Source organism: Bufo gargarizans, chromosome 4 (genome assembly GCF_014858855.1).
Source record: "Bufo gargarizans isolate SCDJY-AF-19 chromosome 4, ASM1485885v1, whole genome shotgun sequence".
Lineage (NCBI taxonomy): Eukaryota > Metazoa > Chordata > Amphibia > Anura > Bufonidae > Bufo > Bufo gargarizans.
In genome coordinates, this window is record NC_058083.1 from 5,344,559 (window position 1) to 5,369,354 (window position 24,796).

General features: G+C 45.7%; 1 protein-coding gene across 2 annotated transcripts in view; it reads left to right on the forward strand.

The window, feature by feature from the left end:
* Positions 1-3,181: 3,181 nt before the first annotated feature.
* Positions 3,182-24,796, forward strand: part of LOC122934132 (bis(5'-adenosyl)-triphosphatase enpp4-like) — a 42,744-nt gene continuing 21,129 nt past the window's right edge. Inside the window, exon 1 of one of the 2 annotated variants that reach the window (XM_044289345.1) lies at positions 3,182-3,368. In XM_044289345.1, the coding sequence (XP_044145280.1) occupies positions 3,360-3,368 (9 nt within the window). In that variant the 5' untranslated portion in view covers positions 3,182-3,359. Of the gene's footprint in view, positions 3,369-20,050; positions 20,135-24,796 lie in introns of those variants that run through there. The other variant, XM_044289344.1, reaches the window with a different exon arrangement.

Genomic DNA, 24,796 nt, shown 5'->3' on the forward strand with positions numbered 1-24,796 from the left:
TGTCTGTCCGGAAGGTTTATCACGGCCAGGATGGTGCTTACATAGCAGCTCTCTGATGACATACCTCCTATCGGGCACCTCTTCCTTGGCACATGTATGCCTGAACCTGACCATGTCAACCCAAAAACAGAACCAATAACCCCAAAGAAAAGTGGGAGACACACATATAAAATATATGTAATTTATTGAGACATGATCACATAACAAACAATATATGAAACATAAGGCACAAGTGTACAGGAGGGGGGGGGGAGACCTCATGTAAGGAGGTCAGATACAACCTCTCTCCCAAACACCCAACTGGCAGGGAAAAAGATGTCACAGCCCCTAGGCATACATCAGCATGAAAACTGTAGGTTCACTCAAAGTAACATGTACTAGTATGTATGTTGCATGCACAGAAAGATAAATGAAAAAATTTACAAATAGCACAAGGCAAACTAGCCCACCCAAAAACCTGGGATGGCCGCATAAGGTAGGCACATAGCCATTGAACTGTACAATACAGACAGAGGCAAGTGTGCCAAGTGCAGGTGGCAATAGAGATATAAAAAGAGATGTAACAACTAACTGAGCAAAACAACAAAACATGTATTACCCATGATATGCTGGACCCAGAGCGTGTGACCAAAAGCTGCACCTCAACGTACGTTTCACCTGGAGAGGCTTCGTCAGGAGGTAAAGTAACAAACTGAGTTCGTCCTTAAATGGTGTGGTCCACAGCTGGCAGCTGATTAGCGCATCCGCCCAGTGTTGCAGGGATGACATCATAAAGACGCGCCACCCAGCCTACAGAGCAAGGCACGCCCACCGTGTCACATGACCAGACCAGGAGGAGGGAGGGAGCCGCATCTGACATCACGCAGCCACACCTCCCCGCCCCGGGTCCGATCACATGACACTCACGTGCGTGTCATGTGATCGGACCCGGGGCGGGGAGGTGTGGCTGCGTGATGTCAGATGCGGCCCCCAAAATTAGGCATTCACCTGACAGAAAAAGCCTTTTATGCCGCTTTATATACATAATGCAAGGAACATTCTTTGTTCTGGGTGGTGGCGGATATGTGTGGGCTGGCATGAGGAAATTCTATTACACGTGGTCGTCACAGGTGTTGAATTCCTTTGAGATCCATGTCTCATTCATTTTTAAAAATGTGAGGTAGTCCACACTGTCGTGAGCTAGGCGAGTGCGCTTATCGGTCACGATCTCCCCTGCTGCGCTAAACGTCCTTTCGGACAGGACACTCGACTAGGGGCAAGCCAAGAGTTCCATGGCAAATTGTGTCAGCTCTGGCCACAGGTCAAGCCTGCACACCCAGTAGTCCAGGGGTTCCTCGCTTCTCAGAGCGTCCACATCGGCCGTTAACCCGATGTAGTTGGACACCTGTCGGTCTAGGCGTTCCCTGACGCTGGATCCGGAGGGCGGCTGTCGATGGGTTGGCTGCAAGAATGATCTCATATATCCGAATAGACCAACACATATACAAGGTGGAGTTCCAACGCGGCGGGCAGTCACAAATCAGACGTCTGAGGGGCAAGAGGTGCATCTGACGGGCAAGTAGTGTCTCCGCTGAACGTCAGCAAGGTGAGCTATGGCCGTGTAAGATCTTCTAAAATGCCCAGAGATTTTCCTGGCCTGCCATAAGATGTCCTGGACCCCGGGGTATTTGGCAACAAATCGCTGCACGACTAAGTTCATGACGTGTTCCATGCACAGCACATTCATTAATGTCATTTTGCCCTGTTTCAGAGCGCTCAGCAGATTGTCACCATTGTCGCACACCACTTTACCAACTGTCAAATTGAGCGGGGTTAGCCACTGATCGGCCTGTGACCGCAGAGCTGAAAGCAGTGCAGGATCGGTGTGGCTCTTGGCTTCCAGGCACAAAGGCCGCAGCACAGCATGGCAACGTCTATCCTGGCATGTCGAATAGGTTCTGGGGAGCTTGGGGAGTGCAGCGGAAGAGGTGGTAGCAGGGAAAAAGGAGGAGTCAGCCAAGGAGGAGACGGAGGATGGAGTAGGAGGAGAAGAAGAGACAGGCCTGCATGCAATCCGTTGCGGTAACACCAAATCCACACGGGTGCTACGGGTTACATGCTTGACGGCAGTCAGAAGGTTCACCCAGTGGGCAGTAAAAGTTATGTACCTTCCCTGCCCGTGTTTGCTAGACCACGTGTCTGTGGTCAGATGTATCTTGGCACCAACACTGTGTGCCAGAGATACATTCACTTGCCGCTGAACGTGGCCATATAGCTCTGGGATGCCCTTCTGGGAGAAATATTTCCTTTCGGGGACCTTCCATTGCTGTGTGCCAATGGCCACAAATTTTCTAAAGGCCTCCGAGTCCACCAATTTAGTTGGCGGGCTAGCAGTTCTGACAATCCAGCAGTCAGCCGTTGGGCAAGAGGATTATCTGGCGTCATAATTGTTTTACGCTCGAACATTTGGGCCACGGAAGCCTGCCTTGTGCTAGATGAACGCGACAACGGCACATATTCTTGTACATAGGAGCAGTATTATAGTAAATATATTCTTGTACATAGGAGGCAGTATTATAGCAGTTATATTCTTGTACATAGGAGCAGTATTATAGTAGGTATATTCTTGTACATAGGAGGCAGTATTATAGTAGTTATATTCTTGTACATAGGAGGCAGTATTATAGTAGTTATATTCTTGTACATAGGAGCAGTATTATAGTAGTTATATTCTTGTACATAGGAGGCAGTATTATAGTAGTTATATTCTTGTACATAGGAGGCAGTATTATAGTAGTTATATTCTTGTACATAGGAGCAGTATTATAGTAAATATATTCTTGTACATAGGAGCAGTATTATAGTAGTTATATTCTTGTACATAGGAGCAGTATTATAGTAGATATATTCTTGTAATTTGGGGCAGTATTATAGTAGTTATATCCCTTTACATAAAGTATAGCATAAAAGTAATCAGTAAAACTATTGCGGTCAGGAAGTGGTTAAGTAAGCTGCAGAAGTTACACATGAAGCGCCGTGACCTCACCAGGCTGATCACGTGACCAAAACACTGGCCGCTGTCAAACTATCCCAGGCGTCATCTACATCATCCCTTCCCAGCTAATCAGATGAAAGCGTCTCCTCCCCCTCTCGGAGGCCCCGCCCAGTGAGTGCGGCGGCTGTAGTCAGTGGGGCTGGGGGTCGGGAGCTGCGCGGTTTATGTATCAGTGTGTACGGGAGCTGAGACGCTGCGTCACTTACCAGGAGCTATCCGCCGTAGCATTGCGGGTGTTTGTACTGAAGGGAGGACGCTGCTGGTGGACGTTCATACAGGGGGTGACGCCCAGGAGCTGGAGTAGCAGAGTTGTGTTTGCTGATTGATGTTACAGGTAGGTCATGGAGAATGATCAGGGGGCAGTATTAGAGTAGTTATATTCTTGTACATAGGAGCAGTATTATAGTAGTTATATTCTTGTACATAGGAGCAGTATTATAGTAGTTATATTCTTGTACATAGGAGCTGTAGTATAGTAGTTATATTCTTGTACATAGGAGCAGTAGTATAGTAGTTATATTCTTGTACATAGGAGCAGTATTATAGTAGTTATATTCTTGTACATAGGAAGCAGTATTATAGTAGTTATATTCTTGTACATAGGAGCAGTATTATAGTAGTTATATTCTTGTACATAGAAGGCAGTATTATAGTAGTTATATTCTTGTACATAGGAACAGTATTATAGTAGTTATATTCCTGTACATAGGAGCAGTATTATAGTAGTTATATTCTTGTACATAGGAGGCAGTATTATAGTAGTTATATTCCTGTACATAGGAGCAGTATTATAGTAGTTATATTCTTGTACATAGGAGCAGTAGTATAGTAGTTATATTCTTGTATATAGGAGCAGTATTATAGTAGTTATATTCTTGTATATAGGAGCAGTATTATAGTAGTTATATTCTTGTACATAGAAGGCAGTATTATAGTAGTTATATTCTTGTACATAGGAACAGTATTATAGTAGTTATATTCCTGTACATAGGAGCAGTATTATAGTAGTTATATTCTTGTACATAGGAGGCAGTATTATAGTAGTTATATTCCTGTACATAGGAGCAGTATTATAGTAGTTATATTCTTGTACATAGGAGGCAGTATTATAGTAGTTATATTCCTGTACATAGGAGCAGTATTATAGTAGTTATATTCTTGTACATAGGAGGCAGTATTATAGTAGTTATATTCTTGTATATAGGAGCAGTATTATAGTAGATATATTCTTGTACATAGGAGCAGTATTATAGTAGTTATATTCTTGTATATAGGAGGCAGTATTATAGTAGTTATATTCCTGTACATAGGAGCAGTATTATAGTAGTTATATTCTTGTACATAGGAGGCAGTATTATAGTAGTTATATTCCTGTACATAGGTGCAGTATTATAGCAGTTATATTCTTGTACATAGGAGGCAGTATTATAGTAGTTATATTCTTGTACATAGGAGCAGTATTATAGTAGTTATATTCTTGTACATAGGAGCAGTATTATAGTAGTTATATTCTTGTACATAGTAGGCAGTATTATAGTAGTTATATTCTTGTACATAGCAGGCAGTATTATAGTAGTTATATTCTTGTACATAGGAGGCAGTATTATAGTAGTTATATTCTTGTACATAGGAGCAGTATTATAGTAGTTATATTCCTGTACATAGGTGCAGTATTATAGCAGTTATATTCTTGTACATAGGAGGCAGTATTATAGTAGTTATATTCTTGTACATAGGAGCAGTATTATAGTAGTTATATTCTTGTACATAGGAGCAGTATTATAGTAGTTATATTCTTGTACATAGTAGGCAGTATTATAGTAGTTATATTCTTGTACATAGCAGGCAGTGTTATAGTAGTTATATTTTTGTACATAGGAGCAGTATTATAGTAGTTATATTCTTGTACATAGTAGGCAGTATTATAGTAGTTATATTCTTGTACATAGCAGGCAGTATTATAGTAGTTATATTCTTGTACATAGGAGGCAGTATTATAGTAGTTATATTCTTGTACATAGGAGCAGTATTATAGTAGTTATATTCCTGTACATAGGAGCAGTATTATAGTAGTTATATTCCTGTACATAGGAGCAATATTATAGTAGTTATATTCCTGTACATAGGAGCAGTATTATAGTAGTTATATTCTTGTACATAGGAGGCAGTATTATAGTAGTTATAGTCTTGTACATAGAAGGCAGTATTATAGTAGCTATATTCTTGTACATAGGAGCAGTATTATAGTAGTTATATTCTTGTACATAGGAGGCAGTATTATAGTAGTTATATTCTTGTACATAGGAGGCAGTATTATAGTAGTTATATTATTGTACACAGGAGCAGTATTATAGTAGTTATATTCTTGTACATAGGAGGCAGTATTATAGTAGTTATATTCTTGTACATAGGAGGCAGTATTATAGTAGTTATATGCTTGAACATAGGAGGGAGTATTATTGTTGTTATATTCTTGTGCATAGGAGGCAGTATTATTGTAGTTATATTCTTGTACATAGGAGGCAGTATTATAGTAGTTATATTCTTGTACATAGGAGCAGTATTATAGTAGTTATATTCTTGTACATAGGAGGCAGTATTATAGTAGTTATATTCTTGTACATAGGAGCAGTATTATAGTAGTTATATTCTTGTACATAGGAGCAGTATTATAGTAGTTATATTCTTGTACATAGGAGCAGTATTATAGTAGATATATTCTTGTATATAGGAGCAGTATTATAGTAGTTACATTCTTATATATAGGAGCAGTATTATAGTAGTTATATTCTTGTATATAGGAGCAGTATTATAGTAGTTATATTCTTGTATATAGGAGCAGTATTATAGTAGTTATATTCTTGTACATAGCAGGCAGTATTATAGTAGTTATATTCTTGTACATAGGAGCAGTATTATAGTAGTTATATTCCTGTACATAGGAGCAGTATTATAGTAGTTATATTCCTGTACATAGGAGCAGTATTATAGTAGTTATATTCTTGTACATAGGGGGCAGTATTATAGTAGTTATATTCTTGTACATAGGGGCAGTATTATAGTAGTTATATTCTTGTACATAGGAGGCAGTATTATAGTAGTTATATTCTTGTACATAGGGGGCAGTATTATAGTAGTTATATTCTTGTACATAGGAGGCAGTATTATAGTAGTTATAGTCTTGTACATAGAAGGCAGTATTATAGTAGCTATATTCTTGTACATAGGAGCAGTATTATAGTAGTTATATTCTTGTACATAGGAGGCAGTATTATAGTAGTTATATTCTTGTACATAGGAGGCAGTATTATAGTAGTTATATTCTTGTACACAGGAGCAGTATTATAGTAGTTATATTCTTGTACATAGGAGGCAGTATTATAGTAGTTATATTCTTGTACATAGGAGGCAGTATTATAGTAGTTATATTCTTGTACATAGGAGCAGTATTATAGTAGTTATATTCTTGTACATAGGAGGCAGTATTATAGTAGTTATATGCTTGAACATAGGAGGGAGTATTATTGTTGTTATATTCTTGTACATAGGAGCAGTATTATTGTAGTTATATTCTTGTACATAGGAGGCAGTATTATAGTAGTTTTACAGCAAGACACGGAGGCGAGTATTGCTATCTCCTTCTTTACTTTCCACCAATAGCAGCAAAGAAGAAATTTACATAATCATAACAATAAAGGACCCTCCCCTGACAGATCCTATAATAAGCAGTGTCCTCTTCAGTAACTTCCTCTTTCTTTGCTGCTCCACCAAAGCTAAGTAACATCTATTCACTATATGGTTATTGCTTTTACTGCGATTTAAGGGTTAATCTCTGAGCTTTAGTTTGCTCAGGGTGCCATATTTTATGCTGTTTTTCTTTATAGGGTTTTATCCCCTTATATTTATGTTATTTTACTTGGGCCTTTATATCTTGTTGATTTCTGGGCCCTCTTTACCTTCTTGGGGGGGTTTCTCCCCCTATTTAGCGTTACCCTATTGTTTTAGTGCCAGTTTTTCTTCCGGCTGCGCTTTGCTATTGGCGATTCTCGCCATTTATTTATTCCTCCTGGCCTGTGGCCTGTCCTGCGTCCGGAGGGTTTTCTCCCCTCTTACCTTTTTCCTCAGCGCTACGCTGTTAGTTTCGCTCCGGCGAAGGCCCGGCTTGGTTTTCCCGCGGGCCGCGAGATCTCGGCGGCCATTTTGGGAGCTCTCGCGCGTGTTATCGCGGGATTTCGGCTCTGCTTGTGCACCGGACGGTATCGGCTACTCTCTGCGGCTCCTGGGGTGATTAACCCCTCTCTTGGTTAGTTCTTGGGTTCTGTTAGGCCTACCTCTACCCTTGTTAGTCTCCCCTTAGGTTCTGTGTTGCCATTATTATTATCTTATAGAATTAAACATGTCATCCGACCGATCCCCATCCGGGCCTACCCCCCCTACATCTGGGGACCCCGGAAGGTCTGAGATGAAGGTGCAGGCCCTGGAATTGCAGCGCTCTGTGTCAAGCGCAATAATAGAAGCCATGGGATCCATGTCAACCATGATATCCCAAACCATATCCCAGGCTCATTATCTGCCCATGCTCCAGGCCCCTCTAATCAAACGCCTGCTATACCTCATCCGCAGCCTGCCGCTTGTGATACTCCTAATATACAGGAGAACCTGACTGGTGTGATCTCAGCCACCATTGATAGCGCGCATAGATCGCGCAATAGAGCCTTACCGCGCCAGGCAGAAAGGGCGCGCACGTGGAAATGTGCTAGAGCACAAAACAGTGATGTGGAATCAGAGTTGGATTCTGATGCGGAGGCTTTTGCGGAGGCGAGCGGCAATTTGGAAGTGGAAATGGAATATGACATTCCGGGCACTACTGACCCCGTGCCTTCCACCTCTGGGTCTATGGGTCCTGCCACCACCACTCCCAATGCGGCACCTGCCCTGGTGGACCCCTCTGGCGACCCTTTATTCGACCCTGATGCCCTCCACCACCCTAGATCGGCGGAGTGGCTGCCGACGGCTCATGTGAGCACGTATCTGGAGCACTGGGTGCGCCGTCCTCTCAGTAGAGGCGCGCAGCAAACTCAGATCCGAATGTCCCAGACCACTAGTTCCCAACAGGGTCTGTGAGACACCTTCAGTCGACCCAAAAATGACCCAGTTCCTGTCTAAGACCGGCTGGAACCCCCGTAAGGGGTTGGATTCGGCACTAAGGAGTTGCCAGGACAAGCTCCTAGACATATTTGGTCCCCTGGCCAAAAATTTTGAGATGGCCGAATCGGCCAGAGTTGACGGCTCTCCAATAACGGAGGAGCTTTCTGGATGGATACAGAGAGCCATCTGTATCGCGGGCAGCTCTAACTCGTCCCTGGCCATTGAACGGCGTAAAGCCATACTGTTCAAAATTGACCCGAAACTGGTTAACCTGGCACTTACCGAGGCAGGAAAGGACGCTAATGGCCTACTGTTTGGGGACTCCTTTATCAAGGACCTCGGCAGATATGTGGGGGCATTTACGGCACTAGACAAGGCCTGGTCCTCCATGCGTAGGGTGTTCCAGGGACGGGTCTCCACCAGGGCCGGCAGTAGTAGGGGCCGCCTGTCCGGCCGTTCCACGTTTCAGGCCCGTAGCTGGGGCAGAGGCTCCTTTTCGCAAAGTCAGCCCTTTCAGGAACAGAGGAACCCTCCTCCATTCTTCCCGGCCAGAGGCGGCCAATGGCGATCGAGGTCCGTTCGAGGGAATCCGTCTTTCCGAAAATCCTACGGTAAGTCTTTCCCCTGTGGGGACTTCTTTGGATCTTTGTGTCGGGGGCAGACTCCGTCTTTGTTCCCACGTTTGGTCCGGAATTACATCAGACCCATGGGTGCTGACCACATCTTATCCCTTCACCCCCTCCACTTCCTCTGGCGCGACCAGACAGGGAACTCGTGGACTCAGAACTGTATTCCCTTTTTCAAAAAAGGGCCATAGAAAGGGCCCCTCCTACTCCGGAGGGTGTACTCAGCAACATTTTTCTGGTACAGAAAAAGGGCGGACAAATGCGTCCGGTGATAAATCTCCATGCCCTTAACGCAGTGGTGCGCTATCGCCACTTCAAGATGGAGGAAATTCACCTCCTTCGGGACTTGCTGGTTCCGGGGGACTGGATGGTGAAGCTGGACCTCAAAGATGCCTATCTGACGGTCCCAATTGCCTCCACGTCCAGGGATCTCCTGCGCTTCCTGTGGAGGGGCGAAGTGTGGCGCTTCACTTGCCTTCCATTCGGCCTTTCTTCAGCGCCTTGGTGCTTTACCAAACTTCTGCGCCCAGTCATGGCCTGGCTACGGAGTCGGGGGGTGCGTCTAGTCATCTATCTAGACGACATCCTCATTATGCATCAATGTCAGTCGACGCTGCTTCAACACCTTCAGTGGACCTCGAACCTCCTTACGGCTCTTGGCTTTCTGCTGAACCCCGAGAAGTCCTGCCTCACGCCGTCTCGACGGATGGAGTTCCTAGGCTTCACGGTGGACTCTGTCGCGGAATCTCTCAGTCTTCCATCAGAGAAATTGCGGACGATACGCAAGGAGTTGAGACATGCTCTCTCAGCTACCTCCCTATCCTTACGCCACCTGGCTCGCATCATTGGCCTGTTGGCCTCCTCTATCCAGGCGGTGTTCCCCGCTCCTCTCCATTATCGGGCTCTACAACGCCTGAAGATCGCCCACCTTCGTGCTGGGGCCTCGTTCGCGGACCCGGTGGTTCTGGATCAAGAGGCTCGGGAGGAACTCTGTTGGTGGATATGCAACTTTGGAGCCTAGAACGGCAGAGCGATCTTCGGATTTCAACCAGAATTCACGGTGGAGTCGGACTCGAGTCTCCAAGGCTGGGGTGCCCACTGCGAGGGTGTTTCCACAGGGGGTCGATGGTCGGAGGACGAGACCCAATTCCACATCAACGCTCTGGAACTTCTGGCGGGCTCCTTTGCCATCCGGAGTTTTACCAAGGACATCGCACATGCGTGCATCCGTCTACGCATGGACAATGTGTCGGCGGTCCGCTCTGTCAATCACCTGGGCGGCACCCAATCGGCTACCTTGGCCCGACTGGCGAAAGAGTTCTGGTCCTACTGTCTTTCCAGGGACATCATGGTACAGGCGGAGTACCTTCCGGGTCTACACAACTACCGAGCGGATCGGAGTTCCAGATGCTTCACGGACGGCAGCGATTGGAGGCTCGCACCGGAGATGTTCTCCGTGATCTCGGACGCCTGGGGTCCTTGTGCCATAGACCTCTTTGCGTCCCGGCTCAATACTCACCTGCCCAGGTTCTTCAGCTGGCGCCCGGATCCGGAGGCGGTGGATGCGTTTCTCCAGGACTGGTCATCAGCTCTACATTACGCGTTTCCACCTTTTGCCATGATCCCGAGGATGTTGCTACAGACTCGTCGTCAGCATGCAGAGTTGGTGGTGGTGATCCCCTTCTGGGGGTCTCAAGCCTGGTACCCGATCCTCCTGGAACTCCTAGTGGATGCACCTCTTCTCCTTCCGGATCGGACGGATCTCCTCCAGGACCCTCTGGGTGCTCCACACCCCCTGCTGGGCGACGGATCCCTTCAACTTCTTGCGTGCCGACTCTCAGGACTCCCGGAGAGGTCGAGGGAATTTCGGAGGCAACTAGACGCCTCCTGGACAACGCTTGGGCTCCCGGCACCAGAAAGTCTTACCGGGCAGCTTAGGGATCTTGGGTTAGCTGGTGCCTGGAACGGGACCTGGATCCCATTTCGGCGCCTGTGACCCATTTATTACAATTCCTTACGTCTCTTTTGAGGCAGGAAAAGCTTATCGGACCATTAATTTGTTCCGTTCAGCGATCTCTTCTACTCATCAGGGTTTTGATGGTGTTCCGGCGGGTCAACACCCTTCGGTGTCACGCCTTCTGCGTGGCTCACGCTTGGCTCGGCCTCCTCGGCCACGCTTCACCACTACGTGGGACGTTTCCCTGGTCCTTTCTTTCTTCTCTGCGTGGCCTGAAAACGCGGCTCTTTCCCTCCGTCAGCTGTCGGCCAAGTTGCTGACCCTCTTTTGCCTCATTTCCTGTAAGAGGGTTTCCGATGTCAGGGCTCTGGATCATGATGCGAGATCCTTTACTCCCGAGGGCATCACATTTCACATTACGCGGCGCACCAAGACCAATATTCGGTCTGTGTCTTATCCCTGTTTCCCGTCTTCCCCGGCGCTTTGTCCTGTGGCCTGCTTGCGGGAATATGAGTTGCGCACTCGGGCTCACCGCTCTGCGGACGTTCCACAGTTGTTCCTCTCTATTCGCCATCCTTTTGGCCCGGTGACTAGTCCCACTTTGGCGCGTTGGATGAAGTGGGTCATGTCCCTTTCGGGGATTGATACGGCGGTCTTTACCGCTCATTCGGCCAGGGGCGCGGCTGCCACTGCCCTGGCTGTTTCGGGGGCTCGTTTGGAGGACATTTTGCGTTTGGCTGACTGGTCTAGGGCCACGACGTTTAGAGAATTTTATTTTCGGCCGCCACCTCATGTGTTTTCTTCTATTATTGATCAGCTTTGAACTTGCAATATGAGCCTCCGTGTCTTGCTGTAAAACTAAATGATTTTCCTATTCCATGACGTAAAGTCATAGTTTTATTAAAGACACGGAGGCGAGTATTGCCCGCCCTGGGTTTTTCCTGCCCGCCCTTTTGTGGTGTTATTATTATTGGACTGTTTACATTGTCGTTTATGGTTATTTATTACGTATAATTGTATTAATGACTGTTTATGGTTCTGTTTTCAGCGACCTTATAATGTACGACCGTTTCCAGGGTCGATCTTGCTCAGTTTCTGCCTGCCTCTTACACTGGCTATATTATTTGCTCTGTTTCAGGTTGAAGGTTCCACGGCGTATGGACTTCTGCGTTGTCCCCGGTTTCCGGAGGTGTTAGCCATGTTGGCTTGAATTCTACAGTGTGATGGACCAGTTTGTTTATCGTTCTCGGGTCCAGTTCCAGTTTCCGGTTTCGGTTCCAGTTACGGTTATGCGGTTGGTGTCATGGATACAAAGAAAGAGGAAGTTACTGAAGAGGACACTGCTTATTATAGGATCTGTCAGGGGAGGGTCCTTTATTGTTATGATTATGTAAATTTCTTCTTTGCTGCTATTGGTGGAAAGTAAAGAAGGAGATAGCAATACTCGCCTCCGTGTCTTTAATAAAACTATGACTTTACGTCATGAAATAGGAAAATCATTTAGTTATATTCTTGTACATAGGAGCAGTATTATAGTAGTTATATTCTTGTACATAGGAGCAGTATTATAGTAGTTATATTCTTGTACATAGGAGCAGTATTATAGTAGTTATATTCTTGTACATAGAAGCAGTATTATAGTAGTTATATTCTTGCACATTGGGGGCAGTATTATAGTAGTTATATACTTGTACATAGGAGCAGTATTATAGTAGGTATATTCTTGTACATAGGAGCAGTATTATAGTAGTTATATTCTTGTACATAGGAGCAGTATTATAGTAGTTATATTCTTGTACATAGGAGGCAGTATTATAGTAGTTATATTCTTGTACATAGGAGCAGTATTATAGTAGTTATATTCTTAACCATATTTCTTTTTATTGTGGTAAGAAAACAAGGCTTCATGCCCACACATGACGGCAGAATCATAACATTAAAAGTCACAATAGTTATCCATCATACAAGTCATATGTAAACATTTCCAGCGATTATCATCTGCATCAGAAATAAACATTTAAAGAAAAGAAAAGAGAAAAAAGGGAAAAAAGGGGGGGGGACACAAGGATAGGAAGGTGAAGAGAACCAGGGAAGGGGAGGATTCCTGCTCTATCATGTGAAATTCCTGTGTGATTTCCACTGGGACCATAGTTTCAGGAAGCAGTGGCGTGAGTTTGTTTCCCAATGCGCCAATTCTTCAAAGCGGTAGATTTGATCTACTTTATCCGTCCACATATTGAGATCTGGAGGAGAATCAGTTTTCCACAAAAAGGGGACCAGTACCCTAGCAGCTGTAATCAGCATTGTAGGGAGGTTATTCTTGGCGGGGGTGAGCGTATCATTCGGGCACCACAGTAAGATAAGTTTGGCGTCCAGGACGACTCTGGTTTTGCAAACACTATTAATCACTGATTCTATCAATTTCCAGAACGGTTGGATCTTATGGCATAGCCACCAGATGTGTGATAATGAGCCAATTTCTATGCCACACCTCCAGCACATTTCAGAAACCTCAGGGTTAAGTTTGTGTAAGAATTCAGGAGTCTTATACCATCTACTTAGTAGTTTAAATGAATTCTCCTGAACTCTCACACAACGACTAAAACCATGAGAGTGAGCCAGAACAAAGGCCCTCTCCGGATCCGTTAGGGTCACCGAAAGCTCTCGTTCCCATGAAGTCACATAAGCCAACTCCGGAGGTAAGGAGGAAAGCAATTCCTTGTACATCAGGGACAGTGGTCTAGAGGGAAGTTTAGGAGCTAAGACCCTCTTCTCGAGCCAAGAAGGGGAGCTGTTGCCAACAAGGGGTCTAACGCAGGACTTGATATCCCTTTTAAAATCTGCCAAATGGAAAAAGGAAGCTGTCTTAATTTCGGGACGGTCCATTATTAAATCCCATTGTAAACTGCCATCTGGGAGAAGGACATCCCGCAGGGATAAGTCAGCGAGCCTAGACCAAATCCCAGAGGGGTTTAGCACAGAAGGGTGAATATAGCTCTGCAGCAATTTGAGAGGCATATACGGATTGGGGAAGGTAAACTGCTTGGTTCGGACCATTTTAGACCATTCTACTAGCATACCTTTCCACACCGGGGAGGAGGCGTAGTGGTTGGCTGAGAAGGGCCTAACACCCCATAGAGTAAGCTGATCTTGGTTGGTGAGCAGTACAGATTCGAGACGTGAGCAAAGGGAGTTAGATTTGCGGGTCAAGGCAACTACACATCTACATAACTGAACAGCTGTGTAGTATGACTTTACATCAGGCATCCCAAAGCCTCCAAACTTCCTATCCCTTGTAAGGACAGAGTAGGCTATACGTGGTGACCTGCCATTCCAGAGAAAGCGCGTGAACACTCGGCGGACCTCTGAAAAGTATGAGTTCGGCAACCATATAGGAATGGCTTGCAGCAAGTAAAGGAATTTGGGGAGGATGAAAGTTTTCAGATAATTCTTTCTCCCTATCCATGAAACAAAAGGGAGTTTCAGATTCTGTAACTGGGTGCGAATCCCTTGCAGGAGTGGGGCGTAGTTAAGGGATGCTAGATCCTGAATGTTGGCCGAAATATGTGTTCCCAAGAACGTAAAGTCTCTGGAGGCCCAGGTAAATGGGGTGGTGTGTTTAAGATTATTGACTACAGATTGGGGACAAGAGATGTTTAGTACCATAGACTTCCCATAATTTATTTTAAAATTGGATACAAACCCAAAATCCTCAAAGGTAGTCAACAATTTGGGCAAGGCTTCCGCAGGGTTGGAGGCCATAACCAGTAGGTCATCCGCAAATGCTGCAGTAACATGGGTTTGTGAGCCCACCTGAAGGCCCTTAATAACAGGGTCTGATCTGATTTTACACAGAAGGGTTTCCATCACCAGCACAAAAAGCGCCGGGGAAAGGGGGCACCCCTGTCTCGTCCCGTTGGTGATGCGAAATGGTGGGGATAATGCTCCATTGACTTTGACCCTGGCAGAGGGGGCCGAATATAGGGTGTTAACAGCACTAATAAACTGGTCCGGGAGGCCAAACTTCGCCAGGGTCCGCGACATAAAGAGCCAGCTGACCCTGTCGAAGGCCTTCTCTGCATCTGTGCTTACCAGGACCAAAGGTTTAGAGGATCTCTTGGCCCAGTTCACAAGATGTAAAAGCCGCACTGTATTTTCCGACCCCTGTCTGCCACGGACAAAGCCCACTTGTTCCTCATGTATAATGTCAGGGAGAATATCTTGAAGCCTGGAAGCCAGAATCTTCGCCCACCACTTCACATCATTATTAAGCAACGATATTGGCCTATAATTACTGCAGCAAGTTGGATCCTTGTTTTCCTTATGGAGAACAGTAATGTGCGCCATTAAGGAATGAGGAGCAAGAGCACCCCCTGTCAGAAGATAGTTGCACAAATTCCTGAAACGTGGGATTAAAACATCTTGAAAAGATTTGTAATATACAATGGAAAATCCATCAGGGCCAGGACTTTTACCTGACGGAATAGACATCAGTACCTTGCGGACCTCTGAATCAGAAATGGGCTTAGTCAGGAGAGACGCTTTAGATGAGGGTATGGAGGGAAGGTCTAGAGAGTGCAAAAATTTGTCGGTAGCCTCAGATAAGTCACCAGGTGTAGTCCCATCAGGGGGTGGTAAATTATATAAGGCCTCATAAAAGGCGCTAAATGCCTTGGCAACTTCTGGAGTGGATTTATGTATTCTGCCTTTAGGGTCTTTAATAGAGGAAACAAAGGAGTCAGAAAGCTGCTTCTTGGCAATTGCCGACATCAGTCTGTTTCCTCTATCCCCGTGAGCATAAGCCTTGAAACGGGAACGTAGAACTAGCTTTGCAGAGGTAACATTCAGTAAATTCTTTAATTTTGCTCTGGCTTCAGTTAGCTCCGCTAGGGTGCTTATAGCTCGCGACTCCTTATGAGAGGATTCTAGACGAGCTATGGTCGCCAATAAGTCATCTAGGACTTGTGTCCTTTGTTTTTTCACAAAAGCGCCTAAAGCAATAAGTTCCCCCCTCAGGACTACCTTATGGGATTCCCATAGTATGGAAGGGGACGGGGGTGAATCTGGGGTGTCATTAAGCGCGAAAAATTCAGATATAGAGGCTTTGAGTTTACCGGCGTGACTTGGATCTGAGATCAGGGTGTCATTGAGACGCCATAAGCGCTCCTTTCTCTGTGGTCCGGACAGGGAGAGGCTAACAATAACAGGGGCATGATCAGATAATGTTATATTACCTATCCGGGCTCCAGAGACATTACGTATATGCGAACTAGATAGGAAAATATAATCCAATCTGTGGAAAGAAAGTTTAGCATGTGAGTAAAATGTATAATCTCGGCCACTGGGGTTCAGGGCCCGCCATACATCTAATACTTTAAGTTTCCTTAAAGAGATCTTCAGCCTTTTCAAGAGCTTGTAAGAAACAGAGGGTCTACCCGCCGAGGTGTCCACCGCAGGCTCCAGGGCGACGTTGAAGTCACCCCCCAAAACCAGTAACCCCTCCGAGAAGGAGGACAGTACAGCAAGGGTCTGAACGAGCCATGGAATTTGGCCTTTATTGGGAGCGTACACATTGGCAAAGGTTACTGGGGACTCACCCAATAAACCCCGTACAAAAATGTACCTGCCCTCGGAGTCTGCTGAGATAGCTGTGTGTTTGAAGGGGAGACATTTATGCACAGCTATACTAACCCCCCTACTGGCAGAATCATGAGTGCTGTGAAACCACTGGACAAATTTCTTAGGGGGAAGACCAGGAACTTTACCCGTTCTGAAGTGGGTCTCTTGCAAAAAAGCCACAGAGACCTTATCTTTCAGAAGGAGAGATAGTATTTGAGACCTTTTACATGGCTCGTTCAGCCCATGTGCATTTAGTGAAGCGACCACTATAGAGGACATTACTGCATACATTCAGATGAATAAAGGCATAATACGACCATGGAAATACTGAAAGGTAGACAGATGACATGAGCAGGAGGGGGGAAGGAGGGTGGAAGAAACAGAAAAGAACAAAAAATTAATAAGAGAACATTAAACATGTCAAGTTGACAAGTGACTATCTCAGACAAAGCCCCTGTCCGAGAAGGGGTTGGTACTTTACTTATCACCAGCCAAGACAGGGTTGGACTGGTTAGGGGGCAAGAAAAGTACCTATGGTCTAAACAAAAGAGACCAAAAACAAAAAATGCGTCCAGCATCTTAATCTATCCGGACATTACCCTGCAATGAGGAACAAAATACGTCGACCTAAAGGAAGCGTCCAGTAACAGCAATAAAGCGGCCCAGACCCACATATATAGCTTAAGAGAGCATTAAGCCCAAACATGAGATAGGCCGAAAAGATTTAACATTAAAACATAGAAAACGTCTAAAATGTAGAAAACGTAGAGAACGTAGAAAGGACAAGTCCGCCGTGAATAACCCATATACATGGAGGCGAGCGACAGTCATCTCCTTTCCTGGGGCGGTAAAAACAATAGCATGAAATGCGTACAAACACCTCTGATCAGGTAGGAGCTCTATCCATCCTGCTGCGGCCCGAACGATCCGATTTGCCCGCGGACGCTGTTTGCCAGGCGGTCACACGAGGTGGTGTGGGAAGGGCGCCATCTTGATCTGCCGGTAACCATGAGGGGATTTCCATCGGAGGAACATCCAGGGATCGCCAGACAGATTCCAGGTCAGCAGGAGAGCGCACGGTAAGTTGCTTACCATTCCTGGAGATCGCCAGCCCAAAAGGGTATAGCCAGCGGAATGGGGTCGAGGTCTTCCTTAGTATGTCCAGGAGAGGCCTGAATAGGCGCCGCTTGGCCAAAGTGGATGGTGCAATGTCCTGGAACATCTGGATCGGGGTATTTTCGTGCTCCAGTACCTCCGTTTCTCTTTGACTTTTAAGGATGGCGGCGGTATCAACATAACTCAATAAGCCACATATCACATCACGTGGCGGTTCTTGCGGTTTAGGCCTGGGGCGCAGCGCCCTATGTATGCGTTCCACCACGATTCCCGCCGCTCTGTCAGGACCAAGCAGTTTGGAGAACAATTCCCGTGCCACTGTCGGTAAGGCCTCCGCTGCAAATGACTCAGGTAGGCCGCGGATGCGGACATTGCGCCGGCGGCTACGGTTTTCTTGATCTTCCAACTTTAGGAAGGCATCGTTTATCAAGGCCTTATGAGACGCCAGTACCTCCGACACTTCACCTTCGTAGGTCATAATGGCTTCCTGAGTAGCTTCTAGCGCCACCACTCTCTGTCCCAAATGCTTCATGTCGTCCTTAATATCAGACAGATCTTGTTTCAGGGGCGAGAGGGCCGATTCAAGGACCCGTCGCAGGGTCCGCTCTGAGAGAGGTGGATCTCTAGGCCTTCTAACCGAGGTATCGGAGCCGCTGCCTGCATCTGATAATTCTCCTGCATCGGAGTCATGTGCAACAGACGCCGCCATGTCAGGGCCTTTCTGCGCTGTGAACCTCGGCGTTTTCCTAAGAAACTTCTCCATCTCAGGCTGTCTGGAGCGCTGTGGGGTAGACTCTGAGCTTCCTCTGTTCTTTTCCTTGCCAGGTTTCCCCATAATCAAGCAAATTATAGGCTTATATAGGGCAAATGAGCCGGAATGCTGGAGGAGCTCAAGCTCGTGCGGCCATTCAGCAGCGTGGCTCGGCTCCGCCCCCATAGTAGTTATATTCTTGTACATAGGAGCAGTATTATAGTAGATATATTCTTGTATATAGGAGCAGTATTATAGTAGTTATATTCTTGTACATAGGAGCAGTATTATAGTAGTTATATTCTTGTACATAGGAGGCAGTATTATAGTAGTTATATTCTTGTACATAGGAGCAGTATTATAGTAGTATATATTCTTGTATATAGGAGCAGTATTATAGTAGTTATATTCTTGTACATAGGAGCAGTATTATAGTAGTTATATTCTTGTATATAGGAGCAGTATTATAGTAGTTATATTCTTGTACATAGGAGGCAGTATTATAGTAGTTATATTCTTTACATAGGAGCAGTATTAGTTACATAGGAGGCAGTATTATAGTAGTTATATTCTTGTACATAGGAGCAGTATTATAGTAGTTATATTCTTGTACATAGGAGCAGTATTATAGTAGTTATATTCTTGTATATAGGAGCAGTATTATAGATAGGTATATTCTTGTACATAGGAGGCAGTATTATAGTAGTTATATTCTTGTACATAGGAGCAGTATTATAGTAGTTATATTCTTGTACATAGGAGGCAGTATTATAGTAGTTATATTCTTGTACATAGGAGGCAGTATTATAGTAGTTATATTCTTGTACATAGGAGCAGTATTATAGTAGTTATATTCTTGTACATAGGAGCAGTATTATAGTAGTTATATTCTTGTACATAGGAGCAGTATTATAGTAGTTATATTCTTGTACATAGGAGGCAGTATTATAGTAGTTATATTCTTGTACATAGGAGCAGTATTATAGTAGTTATATTCTTGTACATAGGAGCAGTATTATAGTAGTTATATTCTTGTACATAGGAGCAGTATTATAGTAGTTATATTCAGTATTATAGTAGTATATTCTTGTAAATAGGAGCAGTATTATAGTAGTTATATTCTTGCACATAGGAGGCAGTATTATAGTAGTTATATTCTTGTACATAGGAGGCAGTATTATAGTAGTTATATTCTTGTACATAGGAGGCAGTATTATAGTAGTTATATTCTTGTAAATAGGAGCAGTATTATAGTAGATATATTCTTGTACATAGGAGCAGTATTATAGTAGTTATATTCTTGTACACAGGAGCAGTATTATAGTAGTTATATTCTTGTACATAGGAGCAGTATTATAGTAGTTATATTCTTGTACATAGGAGCAGTATTATAGTAGATATATTCTTGTAATTTGGGGCAGTATTATAAATGTATATCCCTTTACATGAAGTATAGCATACAAGTAAACAGTAAAACTATTGCGGTCAGGAAGTGGTTAAGTAAGCTGCAGAAGTTACACATGAAGCGCCGTGACCTCACCAGGCTGATCACGTGACCAAAACACTGGCCGCTGTCAAACTATCCCAGGCGTCAATTACGTCATCCCTTCCCAGCTAATCAGAAGAAAACGTCTCCTCCCCTCTCGGAGGCCCCGCCCAGTGAGCGCGGCGGCTGCAGTCAGTGGAGTTGGGGGTCGGGAGCTGCGCGGTTTATGTATCAGTGTGTACGGGAGCTGAGACGCTGCGTCACTTACCAGGAGCTATCCGCCGTAGCATTGCGGGTGTTTGTACTGAAGGGAGGACGCTGCTGGTGGACGTTTCATACAGGGGGTGACGCCCAGGAGCTGGAGTAGCAGAGTTGTGTTTGCTGATTGATGTTACAGGTAGGGCATGGAGAATGATCAGCTTCTTCCTGTACAGTCCTATAGGACAATCCTGATAGAGACCCCCCAGCCCACCCCTGTCTCCTGGTGTAAGGTTTCCTATACTTCCTGTATTGATTTGATCCTCACAGGTTCCCAAGATCTGTGCTTGCCGTCATTGACTAGCAACCTTCATTACTTTCTTCCAGACCTGGTTTAGTGAGGGACACACAGTTATCAGAGAGCACATCTGGATGGTCAGGCCTGGGCTCTAACTCTGGAAGTAATGAAGGCTAGTGACAGCAAGCAGAGATCTTGGAAAGGATAGTATATTGGAAAATGGTATTACTACTAAGGCAACTTTTTGCCGCAACCCCTTTTAATGGAGCGTCACCCAGATGGGATCACGTGGCTGCCTCCATATCCAGCATTTTTATAGGGTCCTGTTTTTGACCGTCCCGCTGATAATCCAGGACACAGAGGGTCCCGTTGATGCCAGACTGACGGACATTTCCCGGGACCCACCCTTGATTTCTTACATGGGTGGTGTCAAGCTTATGTTGGTTTTGTTTAGTTTTTTTGCATTTTTTATTTTGTTTTTTGTTTTTCTTCACTTTTTTATATTTTTAAAGTGTTTTTATTTAAAAAAAAAAACACCAGTTTCAGTTGCAACATGGGAGTCTGTGGGAAAGATCAAAGAGGACAGACAGGTGTTTTTTAGTAGTAGCATTTTTTGGGCCAATGTGTTTTTTTTTTTTTTTTTCTGGTGTTTTTTCCCCTCTTACTAAAGACCCGTTTATTGAGGGGGGGCACCTTTTTAATGAATTTGTCACATCTTCTGCTGTCAGAACCTCTATGTACTCCGGTTAGGAGCTGCTGTAGATTGCTGGTGGCGCCTGCGTCAGTTTTTTGGCGCACATGTTAGATGAGTCGGGCCGCGCAGATCCCGCCTGGACCCCCAGACAGTTTTTGGAAAAGCTAAAAAAGTCACAAAATTTCCTTCAAGCCACAACCTGCGATAAAATTTGTGATTTTTTTTCGACGGCAGAAAGATGGTCTAACGTTATGGTAGCTGACCCCCATTGTCTGGTGTTTTTCTACCATTGCCCCCCCCCCCCTTTTAGTTTATTTTTTTATATTTTTTTATACCAGTATACTAGATGCGCACAGGTATATTTCATCTATTTCATTTAATGTTTCTGTGTGTCGTTAAAAGATATCGACAGTGTCCCCCATAACAGTGACCTCCACTGCCCCTCACTCATTAACACTGACCCCCCCTCCTTACAATGGGACGTCTACAGCAGCCCGTCTGCTTAACTTTGAGCTTCACAGCACCTCACTCCCTTGACATTGACCTTCTCAGGGGCACACCCCTTTAACAGTGACCTCCACAGTGCCCACCTCTTTAACAGTGACCTCCACAGTGCCCACCCCTTTAACAGTGACCTCCACGGTGACCACATATATGGCAGTTGGGATATGAAGAGAAAGACTTGCAGGCTTGTATTGGCTGATGCAGGTCATTTTTTGGGAATATCTAAGGAACGGTACGTCCTAGAGAGCCTGTGACCCCCGCAAGATTTCTTTCCAGGTAGGCAAGGGATGTGTATACCAAGTTCCGTTGAAATCGATGGTTGCGTTTTTGAGTGATCGCGGAACATACACATATACGCCCTTTATATACCGTATTTTTCGCCCTATAAGACGCACCTAGGTTTTTGAGGAGGAAAATAAGAAAAAAATATTTTTAACCAAAAGGTGTGCTTTTGGTGGGTTTTGAACTAATGGTGGTCTGTGGATGACGCACTGTTATGGGGTGATCTGTGGATGGCACTGTCATGGGGGATCTGTGGGTGACGCACTGTCATGGGGGATCTGTGGGTGACGCACTGTCATGGGGGATCTGTGGGTGACGCACTGTCATGGGGGATCTGTGGATGACGCACTGTCATGGGGGGATCTGTGGATGACGCACTGTCATGGGGGGATCTGTGGATGACGCACTGTCATGGGGGGATCTGTGGATGACACACTGTTATGGAGGATCTGTGGATGACGCACTGTCATGGGGGATCTGTGGATGACGCACTGTCATGGGGGATCTGTGGATGACGCACTGTCATGGGGGATCTGTGGATGACGCACTGTCATGGGGGATCTGTGGATGACGCACTGTCATGGGGGGATCTGTGGATGACACACTGTTATGGAGGATCTGTGGATGACGCACTGTCATGGGGGATCTGTGGATGACGCACTGTCATGGGGGATCTGTGGATGACGCACTGTCATGGGGGATCTGTGGATGACGCACTGTCATGGGGGATCTGTGGATGACGCACTGTCATGGGGGATCTGTGGGTGGCACTGCTATATATGTGTCACCCACATATCCCCCACCCCATAATAGTGGCATCCACAGATGCCCTAATATACCGGAGCTAAACCTGTGGGAGGGGAGGGAGGAGGGGCCGGTGTCATGCAAATGCGGCGAGGCCGGTGCGGGTCACAGTACTCCGCCGCTCACTCACTTCCTTATTGCCTAAACATTTTATAATAATAGCTTTAATTGACGTTCCGATCCCCAGCCCCATCTGTACTACTTACTAAATGTCCTGTAGCAGGCAGAGCAGAGCAGGGCGGGCGGGCGGCCGGAACTCACTGACGTCACGTGATGTGCCTGCGCTGCCTACTTTATGAATGAAGTAGGTGGCGCAGGCACGTGACGTCAGTGAGTTATGGTCGGCCGCCCGCCCTGCCTGCTACAGGACATTTAGTAAGTAGTACAGATGGGGCTGGGGATCGGAACGTCAATTAAAGCTATTATTATAAAATGTTTAAAGGGTTTCCCCATCTTAATGATCACTGTTAAATCTGTTAATGATTTGTGGTCAGTGATCATTTTTCTAAATATATTTAATTAACAAATCCCCACCCCTTAGAAGAAAATAAACATATACTTACCTGACTGTTGTCTTCCATCTCCCCTGGTTACGGCCACCGCTCTTCTCAGGAATTGCGGTGGCCGCGTGTGCACAGACGACTTCTCTTCTCCCGGCCGGCCGCGCGCTGTACTGAACGCACACGCCGAGGCCGCGCATGCGCTATGGTGATTTCTTCCTGGCCAGTATAGTATACTTGCCAGGAAGAAGTCACCAGGGCGCATGCGCGGCCTCGGCGTGTGCGTTCAGTACAGCGCGCGGCCGGGAGAAGACTTCAATCAAGATGGAGCCAGGAAGTGGACAGCGCGCCGGGAGCAGGTAAGTATGAAATAGCGTGTGGATAATACCCCTTTAAGCAAAAAAAGCAGTGAGTGAGCGGCGGGGCCGGAGTACAGTGACCGCACCGGCCCCGCTGCATTTGCATGACACCAGCCCCGCCTCCCTCCCCCCGTCCAGCTGATACACCACAGTCTGCTGATGGGGGGGGGAAAAGTGCGTCTTATGGGGGCGAAAAATACGGTATGTAGATTTTCCCCATACGGCTCTGCAGATGAAGTGATATGACTGACGGACGGGGGGGGGACACACACATACACTTTTTTTTTTTTTTTTTTTTTTTTATATACTTAAGTAAGACGTGCAGAAAACGCCATTAGAAAATGCACTATACGGGCAGAAACGTGTCAAAATCACGTAGGAAATGGCGTAAGTTCGTCAGGCAGGTTTTTGTTTTCGCCAAAGAAGTGCAGTATACGGTATATATCACTTCCTACGTGGTGATACGGGCAGGACACGCCCTTCTCGTCACCTCACCTCTACTGGACCATGGACCGTAGTAACAACCTCATACAGAGAAGTGCCGCACAGTGGCTTTAAACCACCGGCCCGCGAATTGCAGCTCTGCCTCCAATTGAAAACAATGGGAGGCAGACATCAGGCGACTGCGCGGGGGCATAATCCATCATGTGAACCGGCACAAAGAATCGAGGAAGAAAGTATAAAACAAAGGATTTACAAAGTTGCACAGGTAGAAATAGCAGTGGGGGTCATTTATCAAACTGGTGTAAAGTAGAACTGGCTTAGTTGTCCCTAGCAACCAATCAGATTCCACCTTTCATTTTCCAAAGGAGCTGTGAAAAATAAAAGGTGAGATCTGATCGGTTGCTATGGACAACTAAGCCAGTTCTACTGTACACCAGTTTGATAAATGACCCCATATGTCCCCAGTAGTCACTGACAGGTCCCCCAAGTGATTGCAGCAGGACACTACACAAGCAGGGAATGCTGGGAGATTTCAGCTCAGAAGCCAGCAAAATTGTGAACCACACATGTGTGACTGGCGCTCTGTTCAAATGGAGGTACGCAGGCCCCATTCTCCTGATCGGCAGGGGCCCCAGCAGTCGGACCCCCACCAATACTATGAATAGGGGATAAGTTGTATTGGGGCACCCCGTGTAAGTGCTTGGAGCATGTATTGCTGATGCACTACCAGAACCAGCCAGCCTCCATTTATATGTGTGGTACTGACACATGATTGGCTGTGTCGGTCACATGATACGTGTTCTGACTTGACCACGGCGGTCACAAGTCTTCATAGGAGCTGTCGCCATACTGTATGCCCCATATCACTGTACGGAGCCTCGCTGACAGGGTCATTGTGCTGAAATCTGTTCCTCTTACTGTATCCAAACCTGAACAGAAGCTTCTAGACAGACGTGACTAAGGAAATCAACATCAG